This window comes from Chrysemys picta, chromosome 2 (assembly GCF_011386835.1).
Source record: "Chrysemys picta bellii isolate R12L10 chromosome 2, ASM1138683v2, whole genome shotgun sequence".
Classification (NCBI taxonomy): Eukaryota; Metazoa; Chordata; order Testudines; family Emydidae; genus Chrysemys; species Chrysemys picta.
The window spans coordinates 126,528,943-126,547,881 of NC_088792.1; the positions used below are offsets into that span (position 1 = coordinate 126,528,943).

The 18,939-nt window shown below is 42.7% G+C and overlaps 1 protein-coding gene across 6 annotated transcripts in view; it reads left to right on the top strand.

Moving 5' to 3' along the window:
- The window catches only part of LPCAT1 (lysophosphatidylcholine acyltransferase 1), a 175,523-nt gene that overhangs the window by 53,079 nt on the left and 103,505 nt on the right, over positions 1-18,939 (top strand). For all 6 annotated transcript variants that reach the window (XR_010598503.1, XM_065584159.1, XM_065584158.1 and 3 more), the window contains exons 4-8: positions 110-222; positions 4,713-4,773; positions 7,489-7,547; positions 12,490-12,524; positions 15,585-15,639. Coding sequence is in view for 5 of the 6 variants with exons in the window: in XM_065584159.1 (XP_065440231.1) it covers positions 110-222; positions 4,713-4,773; positions 7,489-7,547; positions 12,490-12,524; positions 15,585-15,639 (323 nt within the window). In the remaining variant the exon portion in view is untranslated. The remainder of the gene's footprint in view (positions 1-109; positions 223-4,712; positions 4,774-7,488; positions 7,548-12,489; positions 12,525-15,584; positions 15,640-18,939) is intronic.

The following is an 18,939-nucleotide window of genomic DNA, read 5'->3' on the forward strand; positions in this document are numbered from 1 at the left end:
ATCACAGTGGTCCCTTCTGTCTTTGAATATTTCATAGATTCATTGATTTTTAAAGCAGTTCTATGAAAAATTCGTGTTTTTTTGTTTGTTTGTTTTGTTTTGTTTTCAGCTTTAATAAAATACATACGACCAGTATTTGTGTCTCGGTCAGACCAGGATTCTCGCAGAAAAACTGTTGAGGAGATAAAGAGACGGGCTCAATCTGATGGCAAATGGCCACAGGTATAGTATAACCTCTTTTATGTGATATTTGACATTTGGTGGCTTTGAGAAGCAAAATTTAGTCTTTTTTTTTTTTTCTTTTTTTCTCCATAGAGGACACATTAGACCTACATGCTTTTTCTCCATGAATGCAAGATTTAAAATGTTTCTTTGCACAACATATTGCTAGCATGATCTTTAAGTTATATTGTAACAATTTTTACTCCTTGGAGAAAATTTCCATTGGACCAAAAATGTTAGTAGCATCTGAAGCCTTTAAATTTAATCAGCAGCTGAGGTTCTTGCACTTGAATTTTATAATTGTTATGATATGGTACGCTTTTGGGGGGAGGGAGGAAATAGAAAAGGAGGGACGGTTATGACTACTGTATTTCAGCCCTAAACTTTCCAGAAGTATGTGCATTTTTATTTTAAAATTTGAAGCATATTAAAAACTCTCCTGTTTTCTGAAGCTAGCCAGTCTCTGGCTTTAGTCTTAGCACTAGATGTGCATCTATGTAATCCCTTTTCTCGGTAAGTGCACATATTAATAAGTCATATTTGATAAGCATATGTGCCAACATAATCGGGCAAACAAGTAGATTTTAAATAGACATAAATTTCTATTAGAGTAGTTCCTGATTTTGTACGGTCCCTCAGTGAGAGAGGACTTGGCATGTACTCCCTTTCCTATACCATTAGCACCCACAACAAGTGAGAAGAGCTTGGAGCCTTACAAAGTACCATCACAAAGTACCTGTGCATTAAAAAGTGCATTCCAATTGATATAAAGAGGGTGGGTGTTGGCGGATGGTCCTTGCCCTTTCTTTCCCATCCATTGCATTCACATTCAGAAAAACTGAACCAGTTTGGCTCAAACTAAAAAAACAAAACCCCAAACTCCAAAACCCTATTTTGGGAGAGACAAGGTACCTGAAAGATGAAAATTCGTGAACTGTTGAAAGACCTATAGAATGAAATATTAAGCAATGCAAATTATAGCTCCTCTTAAGCACACCAGGTATAATCCTATAGTCAACATGAATAAGAAACAGAATACGTCAATGCCATAAGACAGTCACTCACCTCTATAAGTGTTTTAAGATTGGGACCTTAATAGTTGATCCTTTGCCTTTGCTCAGCAACTCAAGTCAAAATATAATGTAATGCAATCTTTTTTACTGCTGTGATTAAAATATAAATGGTATAGTTTAAGCACTGTTTCCCAATCTCTTCAATTCCAAGCTCTGATTCAGGAAAATGAAACTAATTGCACCCGTTGCAACCTCACTGTGTGTTGCTCATAGCCTTCATAGTTTAACTTGCACATCTTCCATGCCCTGTTGGCAAATCCTTTGTGTCCCCTTCCCTTCTTCCTCCCTCCCCCGTGATATACCGAGGGTACAATGCAGACTGAGTAGCTGTGTCACCCCTGCCCTCTAACCTGGGGTGCTCTTTAAACTGCTTTGCGGCTGTAGCCTCCAGTCAGGACTGCTTGCAAACAGCCTTCAACATGTAAGGCACTCCCAGCTATGTTGCCCCACCTTGGCTATGTTGCAGGGTGACCATTTCATCCCAGTCCTAGATTTTCTCCCCAAAATGTATGTCCTGTACCGCCCAGTTCTTTCCTGGACAATACAAACTTATATAAAGTCCCACATTTTATTAATAGAATTGATATGCACACATCTTGTTACCCCAGATGGAGTTTGACAGACACTTCAGTTTAAACACACTAGATAAGATAAAACAAGTTTAACTAAAAAGAGATTTTGAGAGTAAAAATGATGAGGCATTAAAGTCAGAAATAGTTACAAGAAAAATAAAGATAAAGCTTAACTAGTGCCTTATTTAACAAACTACGTTAAGCAAAGTTCATTTCACCACATTCTCTCAGCAGTCTCACTGACCAAACTTCTTAGGTCAGTGTTACCAGATTTGCCTGTTACTTTGGGGTACACTCATTTATTAGGGTTACTCTTCTGAGGGTGGGAAGGGAGGTTCTGTAATTCTATCAATGGACTGCTTGTGTCACTTGTTTTCATATGGAGCTCTACTTCTCCCTTCTGCAAGTTCCCTCCCAAAGGAGCCATCCTGCAGGACCTAGGTTCCCCAGGGCTGGGTTCCTCCAGGCCCAGAATGACTGACATACACTCTCACTCACACTCAGCGGACTGGGTCAATCAGCACTCCCAAGCTGCCACCCTTATATGCCCCTGGACTCAGCAGGCTAGGTCGAGCACCACTTCCAAGCTGCCACCCTCATTTGCCACAGGTTCAGCACGTCCCTATCCCCATTTTCACATTACAACTGTTCTGGTAGTAACCCACTTGATGAGCAAACCCCACAGGATTTTTGGGCGCTACAGGGATCTTCAGCTTGGGTAAAAGGAGTATTGTTGCAGAGCAAATGGGGAAGCCAAAAACATGAGAGGAAGGGAAGGAAGCAACCAGCTTAACCATAAAAGTTATTTATGGCCTGGTAGTAACCATACAAAGAGAGCCAAACAAACAAAACAGTTACAATATTAAATCTAGCTTAAATTTGATTACAAAAGTTAGGTTTAGAAAACTATACCTGATCACCCAAGTCAGGGTTGGAAAGCTATACCTAGAGTAGAAAAAAAAAATATAGCGAGAGGGAGGGAGAGTTGGGTTCTTACCACTCCGTGAAGCTTGAACTGGTCGGGTTTCCCAGGTGGTGGTGGTAGCTGAAGGTCTGGAGTGCTGGAGACAGGCAGAGCCCACAGCATGATCAGTCAGGAGAAGATGAAGTCCCAATGGAACTGATGCAGATTTTGGATTCAGGCATCAGAACCCTTACTTGAGCGTGAGTAGAGGTTTTTGTAAGGAAACAACAATGATTCAAGGGAGAACTCTAGATTTGTTTATGGGTAAACTGATGGTTCAGAGGAGTATACCAAAGTTGTTTTCAGGCTAGACAATAGGAACTGATCATTCCTGGCTATGGGCAGTGTTCCTTCGAGGGAGTTCACAATGCAATTAGGCAGCTTCAGTATTTTGGATACCAATAAAGGATTTATTACTAGATTTGGTCTGATAACTACTGAGCTGGGTGTCTGCAGGCGTGGGTTCATTAACATCTGGAGCAAAGATTCCCCATCATGCAGTGCTTCCCTGCTTTTCTGGTCCCAGAGTTCAGTGTGGTTCTTGCCTTGGAACCTCTGTTCTCCATTCTGTATGCTAATGGCGATGCCTCCATGTTGCATCTTCAATGCTGATAAGGCTAGGGGAGTTGCTTTAATCCTGTCACAGTTGTCCGGAGGGGTTTAGGTGTGTCTCCCACTCTTTAAGTCTTTCTTCTGGTCAGTTTTGGTTCAAGCAGAGGCTGGGGTGGAGGGTCCTTCGTGAGTCCGACAGGCTGGATACTGCACCCTGGTTCCCCAAGAACACAGAACTGACGGGTAACATCGGGACCCCTTCTCCAGTTCAATAGCTGCTTCCTTTGTTCCTTTTGATGTAGTGAATCGAAGGACAGAGAAAGAGGATGGGTGCCTTGGGGTGTTTATCCCTCATGTTTATAGTATCGGTCCCTTTCTTGGAAAACATTTCCAGCTGAGATTCAGGAGACAGTCTCCATAGGAAAGGATGTTCCCTGCTGCTTTTCCTTATCTGTTGGATCCTATTTTTTGTTTCCCTTCCTGCTTGATGACTTTGTTTACTGCTTAAAGGCAAATTAAGCAGATCATACATTCCTTTGTTTGAGACTGACCTGTTTGCCAACCTCAGTTTGGAGCATGTGTTAATAACACCATACGGTGGAATTGTATAACTTCACATACAATGTTACTACACACATTTTATGAGGACAGGATTGGCCAGCAAATTATACGTTTTCAAATGATATCTTAAAAGCATACTTTGTACAAAGATATTAGAATAGTGTCTAGGGAGCGGACATGGGTACATTGTCACCCCTCCCAAATAAAAACCACTTTGGGAAACACTAGTGGTGCATCCTTTCTTACGTGCTCTAATAACTGAAGTAGTTATCAGTGTTGACATTTAAAGTATCGTTGCAAAGTTAGCACCTATTGAAGTGAATGTAACAGTTACATCTGAGAACCATTGGTTGTGTTATGCTCTCTTCAAACTCAAGCAGGCCTCTCTCTATCAGTTACACATGGTTCATGTGTTTTGTTTCCTTTTTTTTTTTTTTTTTTTTTAATGAAACTGAGGATCTGGAAAATAGTTTGGCAGTCTGTTCCCCCTGTTCTCCCACCAGCTAGTCCTTCATGCTACCCTGTGCCATGGAAAACACTGGTTTAAAGAATAAATAAAATATCCTATTCCACAGTTTGTGCCAGATTCCATGCATCTGAAAGTTTTTGTGACTTCAAAAGACCATGCAATCATTTAAACATTTTGTTTAACTTGCTTACTTTTTCTTAAATTACTATAACTCAGATGTGAAGAGTTTTAATATTGTTTTTGAAAAGATGTAAATACAACAAATATTCTGTAACAGTAAATTTTGTTTTTGCTCCAAGATAATGATATTCCCAGAAGGAACTTGCACAAACCGATCTTGTCTAATTACCTTCAAGCCTGGTAGGTATGAAGCATAGCTTTCTTTACAGAATGTTCTCATATTGTATAATTTTTTAAATATATTGATTGCCATTGTAAGTGGTTTGCAGTTATAGAATTTGAATAAAAAAACTGGTAATGAGGTGCGGTTGAAGTGGAATTTTTTGATCCTATAGATGGACTCTAACTGGAATGTGTATAAGAATCTGAAAGACGAATGTTTTTCCTACTGAATTTTTGCATTCCTTATGATGCTGGAGCGGTCTTAGCACCCCTCTGAAACATGCAGTCTAAGGGTTCAATGTACATCTGTGACTATTTGAGGCTGCTACAGTACTTGCTGCTGGGCAGTCTGTAGTTGACTGTCCTCTTCCCATTGGATGCCACACATGTTCTTCAGCGGAGTTGCCCTCTGGCCAGGCCTATGCTAAGACTTTTGGCAATATAGTAATATCAGTTAGGAGGACTTCCCCTTCCTCCCCCCCCAACATTTCTGTACTGCCAAAAGCCCTATTGTAAACACAGTTATAGTAGTACCAAAGTGCTTTTGCTGGTATAGCTTATTTGGAATAAAGAAGAGGAGTACTTGTGGCACCTTAGAGACTAACAAATTTATTAGAGCATAAGCTTTCGTGGACTACAGCCCACTTCTTCGGATACATATAGAGAGAAACATATATTGAGGAGATATATACACACACACACATACAGAGAGCATGAACAGATGGACTCCCGTGTGTGTGTGTGTGTGTGTGTGTGTATATATATATATATATATATATATATATACACAGGTGGGAGTCCATCTGTTCATGCTCTCTGTTTGTGTGTGTATATATATCTCCTCAATATATGTTTCACTCTATATGCATCCGAAGAAGTGGGCTGTAGTCCACGAAAGCTTATGCTCTAATAAATTTGTTAGTCTCTAAGGTGCCACAAGTACTCCTGTTCTTTTTGCGGATACAGACTAACACGGCTGCTACTCTGAAACCTGTCATTATTTGGCATAGTTTGTCAACTCAGTATAAGCTATACCAGCAAAAGCACTTTTATACTAATATAAATGTGTGTATGTTAGGAGAGTTTGCTGGCTCTCCTGCTCCCCGATGCACTCTAGACCACCCAGAAACATGGTACAAAATCCCTTTACTGCCTCAAGTTCCTATTGCGCCCACACTTCCAGTTTTCCACTGATCCGGCCCATTCTGCTCTCCACCCCCATTGCAAATGTACTCAACCTCCCTACTTCCCCTGGTCCTAGCTGTCTTAGTCTCCGCTCCCTTCACCCATTTCCTCTGAAATCTTATTGCCTCTGACTTTCCCACTTGCTTCTTGGTGCCAAAAGTCCTTTTCAGAGTCATTACTTTGCAGAATACATTTCCCCATTCTGTATGGCCTACGTTCTTTGTTCCTAGCTGGGTGACCTTCCAGATGCACTTTAATGCAGGCAAATGGTTCATATGAGCTGTTCTTGCCAGGCACTCCAGATTACTTTGTGTAAGTGATCTATTTATCTGATTTACCACTTGACAGATCTTTATCTGCAAACTTTACTGGTAGAGATTGTATATCTTCTTCCTGACCACTAATAGACATTAAATACCACTGAGACAAGAACAGATTACTGCTTGACCCCCCTCAAAGTACCGTCAGTTGGTGGTGAATCCACATTAATAATTACATTTTGTACAATAGTTTTTAGAGTGCTATTTTTAATCAGAATGTATTGTAGTACAAAGTCAAATGCCCTACAGAAGTCTGTTATGTCAACAGAGTTACCTTTATCAACAAAACTGGTAACTTCATAAAAATATATCAAATTTGTTTGCAAGACTTTTTTACGAGATACTTGACTATCAGATTTTTACAAAATTCACATCTGACAACAACTGTTAAAAGGCAGAAGCAACAAATATATATATAAAAAAATCAACAATCCTGACCATGAGTCAAATTTAGGGATTGGGCTATAATAAAATATGAATTGATATGCAAACTAGACACAATCAACTCCGGTTTGAATAAGGACTGGGAATGGCTGAGCCATTACAAACATTGATTCTATCTCCCCTTGTAAGTATGCTCACACTTCTTAACAAACTGTCTGTACTGGGCTATCTTGATTATCACTTCAAAAGTTTTTTTTCTCTTAATTAATTGGCCTCTCAGAGTTGGTAAGACAACTCCCACCTGTTTATGCTCTCTGTATGTGTGTATATATATCTCCTCAATATATGTTCCATTCTGTATGCATCCGAAGAAGTGGGCTGTAGTCCACGAAAGCTTATGCTCTAATAAATTTGTTAGTCTCTAAGGTGCCACAAGTACTCCTGTTCTTCTTTTTGCGGATACAGACTAACACGGCTGCTACTCTGAAATAAAATATGTATGTCTTCATAATTTATTATGATTTATGTAGGTTTTGGTGGATTTCGAATGTCTATATTTCCATTCTTCTAAATGCTTGTATCTTCTAAATAAGATAGATATATACATTGTTGTCAGTTACCAACACTGCCTTTTTTTAAATGACTTTTTCTGTGGAATATTGATGTATATTTTGCTACTTCCAGATCTTGTATTCTTTCCACTAGCATGCTATGAATTTCTGCTACTGTACACACCAGACTAACGACGTAACCAATAATCACATAATCTTTTTTGTAATGAGTAATTTATTTGACAATAAGAAAATATGCCAAAGAGTAATGATGTGTAATGTGTGCTTTCCAGGAGCATTTATTCCTGGAGTTCCTGTCCAGCCAGTAGTTTTGCGTTATCCGAACAAATTGGTAAGTTTAGCTTGCTCTGTAGATTAAGGGTAATAGGACATGTTACTTTTCTGGATATTGCCAGCCCCATTAGATGGAACTAAAAACAATTAGAGAAGAGGAACTGTCCACAGATTGTACAAGGGAATGTGCAGATCATTAGACACTTGGGGAATGTATGGATGAGTAAAGCAAAATGGCCAAGAAACAGTATTTAGTCCACGGGGTCATTTTCAGTTAATTAATTATGCTTTTCTGGGATGATGGGTGAACATCCTGCCCATAAAAAGGAAGGGACTATAGGCCTTGCAGGAGCCTAGGCATAACTTGCTGTGTGAACCAAAGGTTGTGAACCAGAGTAGGACTGGCCTTAGCAGAATAGTAATTCACTGGGTATCAGCTAACCAAGTAAGCACATTCCTAACTGGAGAGGATGGTACAAAAAGACACATCTCTCAAGTAACTATTTAAAAGCATTCATAAGAAAGAGATGATACAAGAAAACACTGACCCCTTGTAAAGATAAAGAGGGGATGCAGGATAATGGATAAGTGTCTTTTGTTCGAACTCGTGTGTATGAGGATTAGGGTGGTAACTAACACCTACTGGTGTGTAGTAGCTAACTTGTTTGTATCAAAATATAAAAGGAGACGTGATGGGAGGGGGATCTTTGTGCTAGTCTAGGGGACAGAATCCTAGTGTCCTGATTGAACGGGTACCATTGTTGCAGACATACATGAGTTAGTATACTTGTAGCTCCTACGAGGCACTTGTACTGTGCTTTGTCAACAATAAACCTGGCTGAGCGCCTTTGCCATCAAACCGAACCTTGATGTTATTCATAAAGAAAGACCACAAGGGTTGTTGAATCAGCAAGCTGAGCTCTCTGCTAGTGCAGCTAACACTGGAGCTCCAAGGACAGCAGCACTAGTAGCATTAATAACTTAGCAGCCTTAACAACACTCCACAGCACTAATACCATCTGATTTCCTCATGTATTCCTTCATGCTCCTTCATATTCTGCTGCATGAAATTTTCTTTGTTTTTTTGACCCTTGTCCTTACTTAAAGCCTACAGCAACAATTTTGCTTATTCCATTGCTTTGCAGATTTCCATGACTTGTTCTCCAGTCAGCTAACAATTTCTCCGTAAATATGTGCTTTCTCATCACTATAGCCTACCACCAGCTTGTCTCTTACCAGGAAATCCTCAAAGGGGCCTTAAAATTGCAAGACTGTCTCTTGAGCGTTGAGCTTGTGACACATTCTTCAATACTTTCTTGTTCCTTTTGCACTCTTGTGTGGAAGAGGAATCTTGCAAAGGTTTCACTTTCTAGGTACACAAGCTTCAACCTGTGCTATGACCCTATCATAATCAGTGCTATCCATGAGTGAGAGCTGGAAGCTATTATAAATATTTAGAGCATCGACATCAGCCACAGATAACGTCAGTTTTCTGGCACTACTCGTTGTCTGTGTTTACATAACAGGGTAGTGAGAGCCTATTATAAGCTTCAGCCAGTGTGTCTCCTGCAGCCAGGAACCCCACCTTCCAAAATAGAGACTGATTATTGGTCTTTGCAGCCACTGCCCATATCCTTACTTAGTAATGACAGTTAATCTACACATGGGGTGGGAGGGACACATGAGTTACAACTGCTTGAGGTGACTTTTGGGTTGAGAGTTTTTTGCCCAGGAATGTTAACAGATGCAACAAACTGCTAGAATTTCCCAGGTCAGAGAGGTCATATCAGCTGCTTAAAGTGGTGGCCAGAATACTGAGTTTACCTAACAATTACTAATGATATCACTGTCCAGAAAAGAGGTACTATGAAATTGCCCACTTTTGAGAAATGACTGTCCTATCTGCTGGTCAAATAGTGACAATCTAGGGAGGAGGCTTGATTTCTCTGGTATCTACAGGACTATGATTGCTGCTCTAGGCCATAGGTGTACTCTGATTTGAGAGATTCAGGCAAACACTCAGACGCTGAGAGGGTACCTGAAAATGAAAGACTCCTATAAAAGAAACGCAGACTTAATAGGTCTGCAGTCCCAGGGCCTGCAGCTCCAGGATCACCAATAGCAGCCCTTCTAGCAATGGAAGATTACAACTGGCTATTGGAAGTTGCCACATCACCCTAGAAGTAGGATGAGTCTTAAGTCACATTCCAGCGTTGGTTATGGTGGAAAGTGCCCCTTTTTCTTTTAATATAACATATTTTTGTTTTTATCGAGATCAGAAACAGTGTTAAACTCAAGATTTAACTTTAGCCATTATAGGCAATTCACTATTTCTTTTTCTTAGCTGCTGACCTTTCAGATTCATTTAAGCATATTTAACTTTGATTTTTGTGTTTTTTGTACATGCTACTTTCTTTTATTCTGTTTCTGTTTTAAGCAGTGATGAAGGTATTAAGGCAAGATTTTGACATTGTCCATAACTTTCAAGATCCTGGACTCTTAATCTTATTGATTCTGAATTGAGCTTGGGTACCTAGCATCAGATTTAGAAACATACAGTTAGGAAGGTGTAGTGCTTAAACTACTATCTATCTGATATTTCCTTCTTGAAAACTGAACTCCCTATCTTTCTTCCAAACCCTCTTTACTCCTCCATTTTCCATTACCCATAACCTGGAAGTCATTGTAAACTCCTCTCCCCCCCCCCCCTTACATCGCAAATTCAGGTCTTTGCCAAATCTTTCATTTTCTTCCTCCAGCATTTCTAAGGTTCTGTCTTTTTTTTTTTCCCCCCCCCCATCCACACATTTAAAACATTTTTTTCTATAGGCACTCATAGTCTTCCCTTTGGCTGCTGTCACCTGCTCCTTTCTTGCCTCCCTGACACCCATGTTGTTACCCTTTTCCCATTCCTGTCCATTCAGAACATGGGCACTAAGAAAACCTTCCTCACTTGATCTAAATATTGCATCTCCCCATTATTCCTTTCTTCACTGAATCAAGTTTGCTTCTTGTGCTCCTCTTCTAGGCCCTGCATAACTATCCCTTCCTACTTTCTACCCTTGTCTCTTACGTCATGTTTCACTCCTTTTACTCCACCCGTGATAGCCTTGATGCCTATCTTGTTCACTTCTTCCACAATAATTTCTGTGCCTTTTTTTCCAGGCTTCCCCTTACACATGGAACTAGTCTTTTCTGAACTAGTCTGCAAAGGCAGTACCCTCTCCTGTTTCAAAGTCCCTCTTAAAGTCCCACTTCTACTATAATGCCAACAAAAAGGTAGCCAACTCATATTGGCAAAGTTGAAGAGCTATTGAGAATAGCTTTATTTCTGTGTAACAAAAATGGAAGACACTGAACTAATAACATCTGTGCCAGTCATTACCTTGACCATTCTGTATATTGTATCCTTCTCTTCCATCTTTCACTGGTTTTGTCTTTTTAGATTATAAGTTCTTCATGGTACAGACTGTAGCTTCCTATATATCTGTACACCACCTACCATATATTGAATGATTTTGCTATATAAATGAGTGCCTTTCCTGGCAATTCTCTTGTCACAAAGTCAGCGCAGACCTCCAAGATTAAATTAATTAAGGAAAAATTTACAGGGCAGAGTCTGTGGAGTAATTATAATGCTTTTGGTTTTGTTTGTGTGTGTGTGTGTATGTGTATTGCATCTTCAATTTTCTATGGCTGGTTTTCTTCAGAGAAAAAGAAATATTTTGTGTTCAAGACAATACAGAGAGTCGGAGGAGAGGCAGTACTTCTCTCGAGACAGTAATCTTTCGAGACAGTACATCTGTTCCTTTACTGTTTTGTTGTTTTAAGCAAAAGTCAAGGATGCTGACAGTGTTTTTTGTATGTGAAAAATCTGCTAATTAGGGAAACGAATCTGCACCATATTTATTTCTAAGTATATTTTTCAATGTTCTGTTTTTTGAGGGATTTCTGGGTCTGTAAGTGGACTATAAATTGGATTATTTTGTGTGTAAAAGCTGGGCTTAACTGATATTTGTTTTCTAGCTGTATAAAAGGCAGATTGAAGTTCCTGTCTTAGCGGGCTTACTTTTAATGTAAGGTAGATTTTTAAAATAGTGGATTGTGGTTTCCATGAAAATTTAGAGCAGGGGTGGGCAAACTACAGCCTGCGGGCCACATCTGGCCTGCGGGACCGTCCTGCCCGGCCCCCAAGCTCCTGGCCCCTCCCCTGATGTCTCCCCTCCCCCGCAGCCTCAGCTCACTCGTTCTGGCGCAATGCTCTGGGCAGTGGGGCTGTGAGCTCCTGGGGCAGCGCAGCTGCAGAGCCTGGCCTGACCTGGTGCTCTGTGCTGCATGGGGGCGGTGGCAGCAGCATAGCCCGGCTATAGCGCCGCCAACCACCAATGCTCCAGGCAGCGCAGTAAGGGGGCAGGGAGCAGGGGAGGTTGGATAGAGGGCAGGGGAGTTCGGGGTGGTGGTCAGGGGGCGGGGATGTGGATGGTGGTTGGGGAGGAAATGGGGTTGAATGGGTACAGGGGTTCTGGGGAGCAGTCAGGAAGGAGGGGGGGTTGGATGGGGCGGCAGGGGGCAGTCAGGGGCAGAGGGTCTGGGGGCAGTCAGGGGACAGGGAGAAGAGGGGGTTAGATGGGGCAGGGGTCCCAGGAGGGCCGTCAGGAATGAGAGGAGGGGTTGGATGGGGCGACGGAGGTCCGGGGGTAGTCGGGACAGGGAGCAGATGTGTGTGGATGGGGCAAGGGTCCCAGAGGGGCCATCAGGGAACGGAGGGGTTGGATGGGGCAGGAGTCACGGGGGGAGGAGGGTGGGCAGATAGGAGGTGGGGGCCGGGCTATGACCCTCCTCCCCTCACTGGCCCTCCATACAATTTACAAAACCCGATGCGGCCCTCAGGCCAAAAAGTTTGCCCACCCCTTATTTAGAGCATGTGCCATGCATTGTACTGTGAAAGAGTTTACAATACAAATTAATTGAATTTGCAATGTGTCTTTGTTTGTTTTTAGGATACGATCACATGGACATGGCAAGGTCCAGGAGCGTAAGTCAATCCTCTTTTATTCCCTCTGTGCTGCAGTTGCTTTCCTGAATTAGTTTGGTATTGTTATATGAAATTGTAGAAGTGTGCTTTCAAATATTTTAACTCCATTCCCACCCAAAAAAAGTCTGGAGATAGAGGGTTTTGAATAAGAAATGAATGACAGATTTTGAATCTTGTAGCCCAGGGATTGGCAACCTATGGCACGCGTGCCAAAGACGGCATGCGAGTCGATTTTTAATGGCACGCTGCTGCCTGCCCGAGCAGAGTGCCATTAAAAATCCTGCCTGGCCCGGCCCACTCTTCTCCTCCCCCTCCCGCCCCGCGGGGCCAAGGAGGCAGAAGCATAGGCGTGTGCACAGGGTGTGTCCAAGCACACCCTGCCAAATGGCCCCACTCTCCCGGCGCGGCAAGCCGCGGGGTCCGCGCTCTCGGGCCGGAGCGCCCAGCTGAGCGCAGCAAGCCACTGGCCCCTCCCCCGCCTTCCCCCTCTCCTGGAGCCCTGCCGCCGCGCATGCAGCGCTCTGGGGGCCGGGGCTGTGCGCTCCCGCGGGGCAGCGTTTGGCTCCACGGGGAGGCAGATACGCTCCCCACTCATCTGGACCCATGCAGCTGCGCGCGCAGCACTCTGGGGGGCGGGGCTGCCCGCTACTGCGGGGCAGCGTGTCTGGCTCTGCGTGGAGCAGAACATGCTGCTGGACAGGGGGGTTGGATAAGGGGTAGGGGCAGTCAGGGGATAGGGAGCAAGGGGGATTGGATAGGGGGTGGGATCCTGGGCGGGGTGGTTAGGGGCGGGGGGGTCTCTGGAGGGGGCAGTCAGGGAGCAGGGCGGGTTGGATGGGGTATGGGAGTCCCGGGGTCTGCAGAGAAGAAGCAGGGGCTGGGCCTTGGGGAAGGGGTGGGTAGGTGGAATAGGGGCACACACACCCCCGGCCCCTCCACACACACCCCCAGCCCTCTGCCCTGAGCCCCGCAGCCCCACACACACCCCAGGCCCGTGCCCTGAGCCCCGCACACACCCCAGGTTCCTGCCCTGAGCCCTGTATCCCCCTCATACACACCCAGCCCTCTGCTTGACTCTTGCACCGCCCCACATCCCCAGCCCCCCCACACTCCATGCACCCCCCCACATCCTGACTCTTGCACCCCCCACATCCCCACCCCCACCCTGAGCACCAAATTGGAGCTCCTGCGTGCGCACACACCCCACATTCCCACCTGCACCCCTCACACCAAATGGGATCTGCCCAGGTAAGTGCCCCACACCCAAACCTCCTGCCACAACCCTGAGCCCCCTCCCTAATTCTAGCTCCTGGCCAGACCCTTCACCCCCAACCCTGTGCTCAGTGTACTCCCACCCTCAGCTCAGTGCAGAGAGAGGAAGAGAATGGGCCAGAACCAGGGAGAAGGTAGGTACCCACTGTATGTGGGCAGGGCTGGGACCCCAGACCGTCAACGGGCTGAGCGGGTTCGGCAGCTGGGATCCCGGCTGGCAGGAGCTGGTGGATGGAATCCCTGAGTGGCAGTGGGCTGAGCGGTCTGGGGTCCCGACCGCCGGCCTCGTACAGCCCGCTGCCGGTCTGGGGTTCTGGCTGCCGGACCCTTGCCAGCTGGGGTCCCAGCTGCAGGCCCCACTCAGCCCGCTGCTGGCCTAGGTGAACAGAACCCCAGACCAGCAGCGGGCCGGTGGCGTAAGATCAACATTTTAATTTAATTTTAAATAAAGCTTCTTAAACATTTTTAAAACCTTGTTTATTTTACAATACAACAGTAGTTTAGTTATATAATATATAGACTTCTAGAGAGAGACCTTCTAAAAAACATTAAAATGTATTACCTGCACGCGAAACCTTAAGTTAAAGTGAATAAATGAAGACTAGGCACACCAATTCTAAAAGGTTGCCGACCCCTGTTGTAGACCAAGAGGAAAAGTGAATTCTATGGAAAATGCCCTTCCATTAGTCTCCTCCTGTATCTGAGCTATTAGCTTAGTGCCTTAATTGATCTTACCTGCTGTAATATAGCATCAAGATAAGAGGCTGTTTTTCAGGCAGCCAGAACTCTAATCATTTAAAGCTTTGTAGGTTTAAACCAGCACCTCAAACTGAATCAGAAACCAGTGTGGACTAAGGTGTAAGATGTTTTCTGGGAAAATATCTCTAAGTGGGCTGCCACACTCGATACTTCTGAAAGTTTCCTCCATACAGCTCTGTTCACTCAACCTGGTACTTGCCAAATGTCAAGCAAAGAAGACTCTACATTTGTCTGTCCCCCACCAGAAAAGGGTCTGTTTCCTAAAGGCAAATAATCCATTCTGAATCCAGGCAGTCTGTGAAGTACATTGAAAACTCCTGACAACACAAAACACATACAACTCTGCTACTGATTGGAGGTAACTCAGATTCACCAGGCTGCTATGAGACAGAAGTTCTGGTTCTTCTTCAAATGGTAGTGTCTCATTCCTCATCTGCTTCAGTTCCTTGGTGAATTAGTGCCTATGGGACTTCTGTAGCTATAGTGGAAGACAAAATATTTTAGAACCCTACTAAATCATTGGCTGCCTGAAGAATAGTTTCTCAGTGCCGTCTGAAACTGAACTGGTTCTGTTATTTTCCAAGGCTAGACTAATAAAACAGGTCTTCTGCTTTTACACCTAACTTCAAAATAAAGGTGGATAATAGTTTGTTCCACAAGTCAAAACAAAAAGTCTCAGCAACTTCTGACTTTTTTATTTAAATGACATAGGTGTTGACCATGACGCTTTTTTAAAGCAAATTTACTACTTTGTTAAAAGTATGTAAATGTGGACTTGTTACATAATGAATGTCACTTTTTCTACAGCTTCAGATTTCCCACTTTATTGCCTGGCTTTTAATATGGAATCTTGGAATAAACATTCTTAGATGGTCACAGAAACCAGTAAAAACACATAAAGGTGCAATCCAAAAGTAGTTTTATTTTTTAAAGATGCATCTTACCTGAAAAATATAATGTTAGGTGAAGAGTTTGGCATTCTGTGTATTGCTTATTTGCTATATTCAAAACTTGTCTTTTTTTTTTAAGGCTGGAAATTCTGTGGCTTACCTTGTGTCAGTTTCACAATTTTGTGGAAATTGAGGTTAGTATAAAAGCAGTAATGCTTTCTATTTTAGGTAATTCTAAACTTCATTTCTTGTAGACTGTGTATACATGATATACTATTATTTCTGCAGCAAAACAGTGTAATTAAAATGTATAATCAGACTTAAAATGTTAACACTGAATTGCACGCAGACTGAATACGACTCACATTTTGGATAAATAGTTCTGTTGTTTGAAAGCTTGATTCACCAAAGTTTCAGCAGAACTAGCCTTCCTTTCCACTTACAAGATTAACCTCTTAATCACCATGTAGTTCTGTCTCCTAAGGGATCGTTATGCATAAGACTGCTTTCTAAAGGGCTTATTGTCATTCCAGTTAACATACTAATAACTATGTATATTTTATTTTAGATGTTAGTATTGATGTGCAACTAAGGATTTTCTTCAGGAGTAAAAGTAACTGCATACAATTTCTTCTCATCCAAACAAACTCTTACTTCATGCCACAAATGTTAAAGTTGCACAGTTAAGCACACAAGAGTCAGGAAATGCAGAAGTTAAGGTTTCATGTACAACCTTAACTTTGTTCTCTTGTGCATTTTTACTACAATATTCTTCTATTACATGATAACATACTATTTTTCTCAAAAGATACAGTTTAATATACATTTTTCTATAGCATTGCTCATGTATTTTGTAGCACTTTGTACTGTATTTCATTCTTGAATGCTTATACTATTTTGATTGTCATAATTGTCCAGGGTATCTTTGATAGGTTTTTTGTTTTGTTTTTTATGTTTTCTTCTCTCAGGTACATATTTTAATAACTTACCAGCTGTTTCTCTCATAACAACACCACCTTCTTTAGGTGCAGTAGATTCATAGATTAAGGCCTGAAGGCACCATTGTGATCATCTAAATTAATAATTTTGTAGAGGAGATGAGGCAGTTAGTTTGCAGTTAACACTTACATTGTGTAACAAAGCAATAGTATCACTGGTTAAATATAAGTTATTTTTAAAAACGATCTATGGCATAAATAGGGTAGCACACAGTACATGTTGCTAAACAAATTTGTCTCAGGTTGTAGAAACACTTGTACAATATCTTATTGGAGTATTTGCATGCAGTTAACTTCTGCGTTTCCTGATTTTTTTTCAGTGCTTAACCATGTGTTCTTTAATGTTCTCAGCATAATTAAATTAATTTCCCAGGTTTTTTGTGAAAAGATAAAAAGTAGTTCCCCTCCAGGGCTTCAGAACTCTGCTGGATTACAAAAATTGGCAAACAAGTCTGGAACTATTTAACTAGAAAGCACTGAATCTTTGTTCTATGGCATTCTTGTGCACTTCATAGAGAGGTGAGCTTAAAAGTTATGTGGCAGGGGATGACATTTTATTCCTTAAGGTACATTAGAGTGGAGCTCCCTCCTGTACACCTCCATAATGTGCATAGGAACACTACCTCAATTACTTTCACTTTACAACATCTACAGGCTATAAAGGGACTGGTACTGTTACCCTTTGTCATTCTTGCATAGTATCTTATGTTGTCCTTTGTCCAAATGTACGTTTATGTGGTAAATTGAATGGAAAATCAATATTACTGTTTACACAGTAAATTGTTTCTCGGAGAAATTAAGGGCAGCAGAATCAGACTCTTGGCGTGCAGGAGCCTTCTCTCAACCCATGCTCACTTTATTATCTTGAGCTTTATATGTTACATAAAGTGATGCAGGGATAACTACTTTTAAGTCAGGTTTCAGAATAGCAGCCGTGTTAGTCTGTATCCGCAAAAAGAACAGGAGTACTTGTGGCACCTTAGAGACTAACAAATTTATTTGAGCATAAGCTTTAGTGGGCTACAGCTCACTTCATCAGATGCAACAGAGGGTCCTGTGGCACCTTTGAGACTAACAGAAGTATTGGGAGCATAAGCTTTCGTGGGTAAGAACCTCACTTCTTCAGATGCAAGTAATGGAAATCTCCAGAGGCAGGTATTAAATCAGTGTGGAGATAACGAGGTTAGTTCAATCAGGGAGGGTGAGGTGCTCTGCTAGCAGTTGAGGTGTGAACACCAAGGGAGGAGAAACTGCTTCTGTAGTTGGATACCCATTCACAGTCTTTGTTTAATCCTGATCTGATGGTGTCAAATTTGCAAATGAACTGGAGCTCAGCAGTTTCTCTTTGGAGTCTGGTCCTGAAGTTTTTTTGCTGTAAGATGGCTACCTTTACATCTGCTATTGTGTGGCCAGGGAGGTTGAAGTGTTCTCCTACAGGTTTTTGTATATTGCCAATCCTGATATCTGACTTGTGTCCATTTATCCTCTTGCGTAGTGACTGTCCAGTTTGGCCAATGTACATAGCAGAGGGGCATTGCTGGCATATGATGGCATATATAACATTGGTGGACATGCAGGTGAATGAGCCGGTGATGTTGTAGCTGATCTGGTTAGGTTCTGTGATGGTGTTTCTGGTGTAGATATGTGGGCAGAGTTGGCATTGAGGTTTGTTGCATGGGTTGGTTCCTGAGTTAGAGTTGTTATGGTGCAGTGCGTGGTTGCTGGTGAGAATATGCTTAAGGTTGGCAGGTTGTCTGTGGGCGAGGACTGGCCTGCCTCCCAAGGTCTGTGAAAGTGAGGGATCATTGTCCAGGATGGGTTGTAGATCACTGATGATGCATTGGAGAGGTTTGAACTGAGGACTGTAGGTGATGGCCAGTGGAGTTCTGTTGGTTTCTCTTCTGGGCCTGTCTTGTAGCAGGCGGCTTCTGGGTACACGTCTGGCTCTGTTGATTTGTTTCTTTATTTCCTTGTGTGGGTATTGTAGTTTTGAGAATGCTTGGTGAAGATCTTGTAGGTGTTGGTCTCTATCTGAATGCTTCCGCCGACGTGCACAGGCAGAAATTGTGGAAAAACAACATCGCTTGCCTCATAACCTAAGTCGTGCAGAACGCAATGCCATCCACAGCCTCAGAAACCACCCTGACATTATCATCAAAGAGGCTGATAAAGGAGGTGCTGTTGTCATCATGAACAGGTCTGACTACCAGAAGGAGGCTGCCAGACAACTCTCCAATACCAAATTCTACAGGCCACTTTCCTCAGATCCCACTGAGGAATACACTAAGAAACTGCACCATCTACTCAGGACACTCCCTACACTAACACAGGAACAAATCAACATACCCTTAGAGCCCCGACCGGGGTTATTCTATCTACTACCTAAGATCCACAAACCTGGAAATCCTGGACGCCCCATCATCTCGGGCATTGGCACTCGCACTGAAGGACTGTCTGGATATGTGGATTCCCTACTCAGACCCAACGCTACCAGCA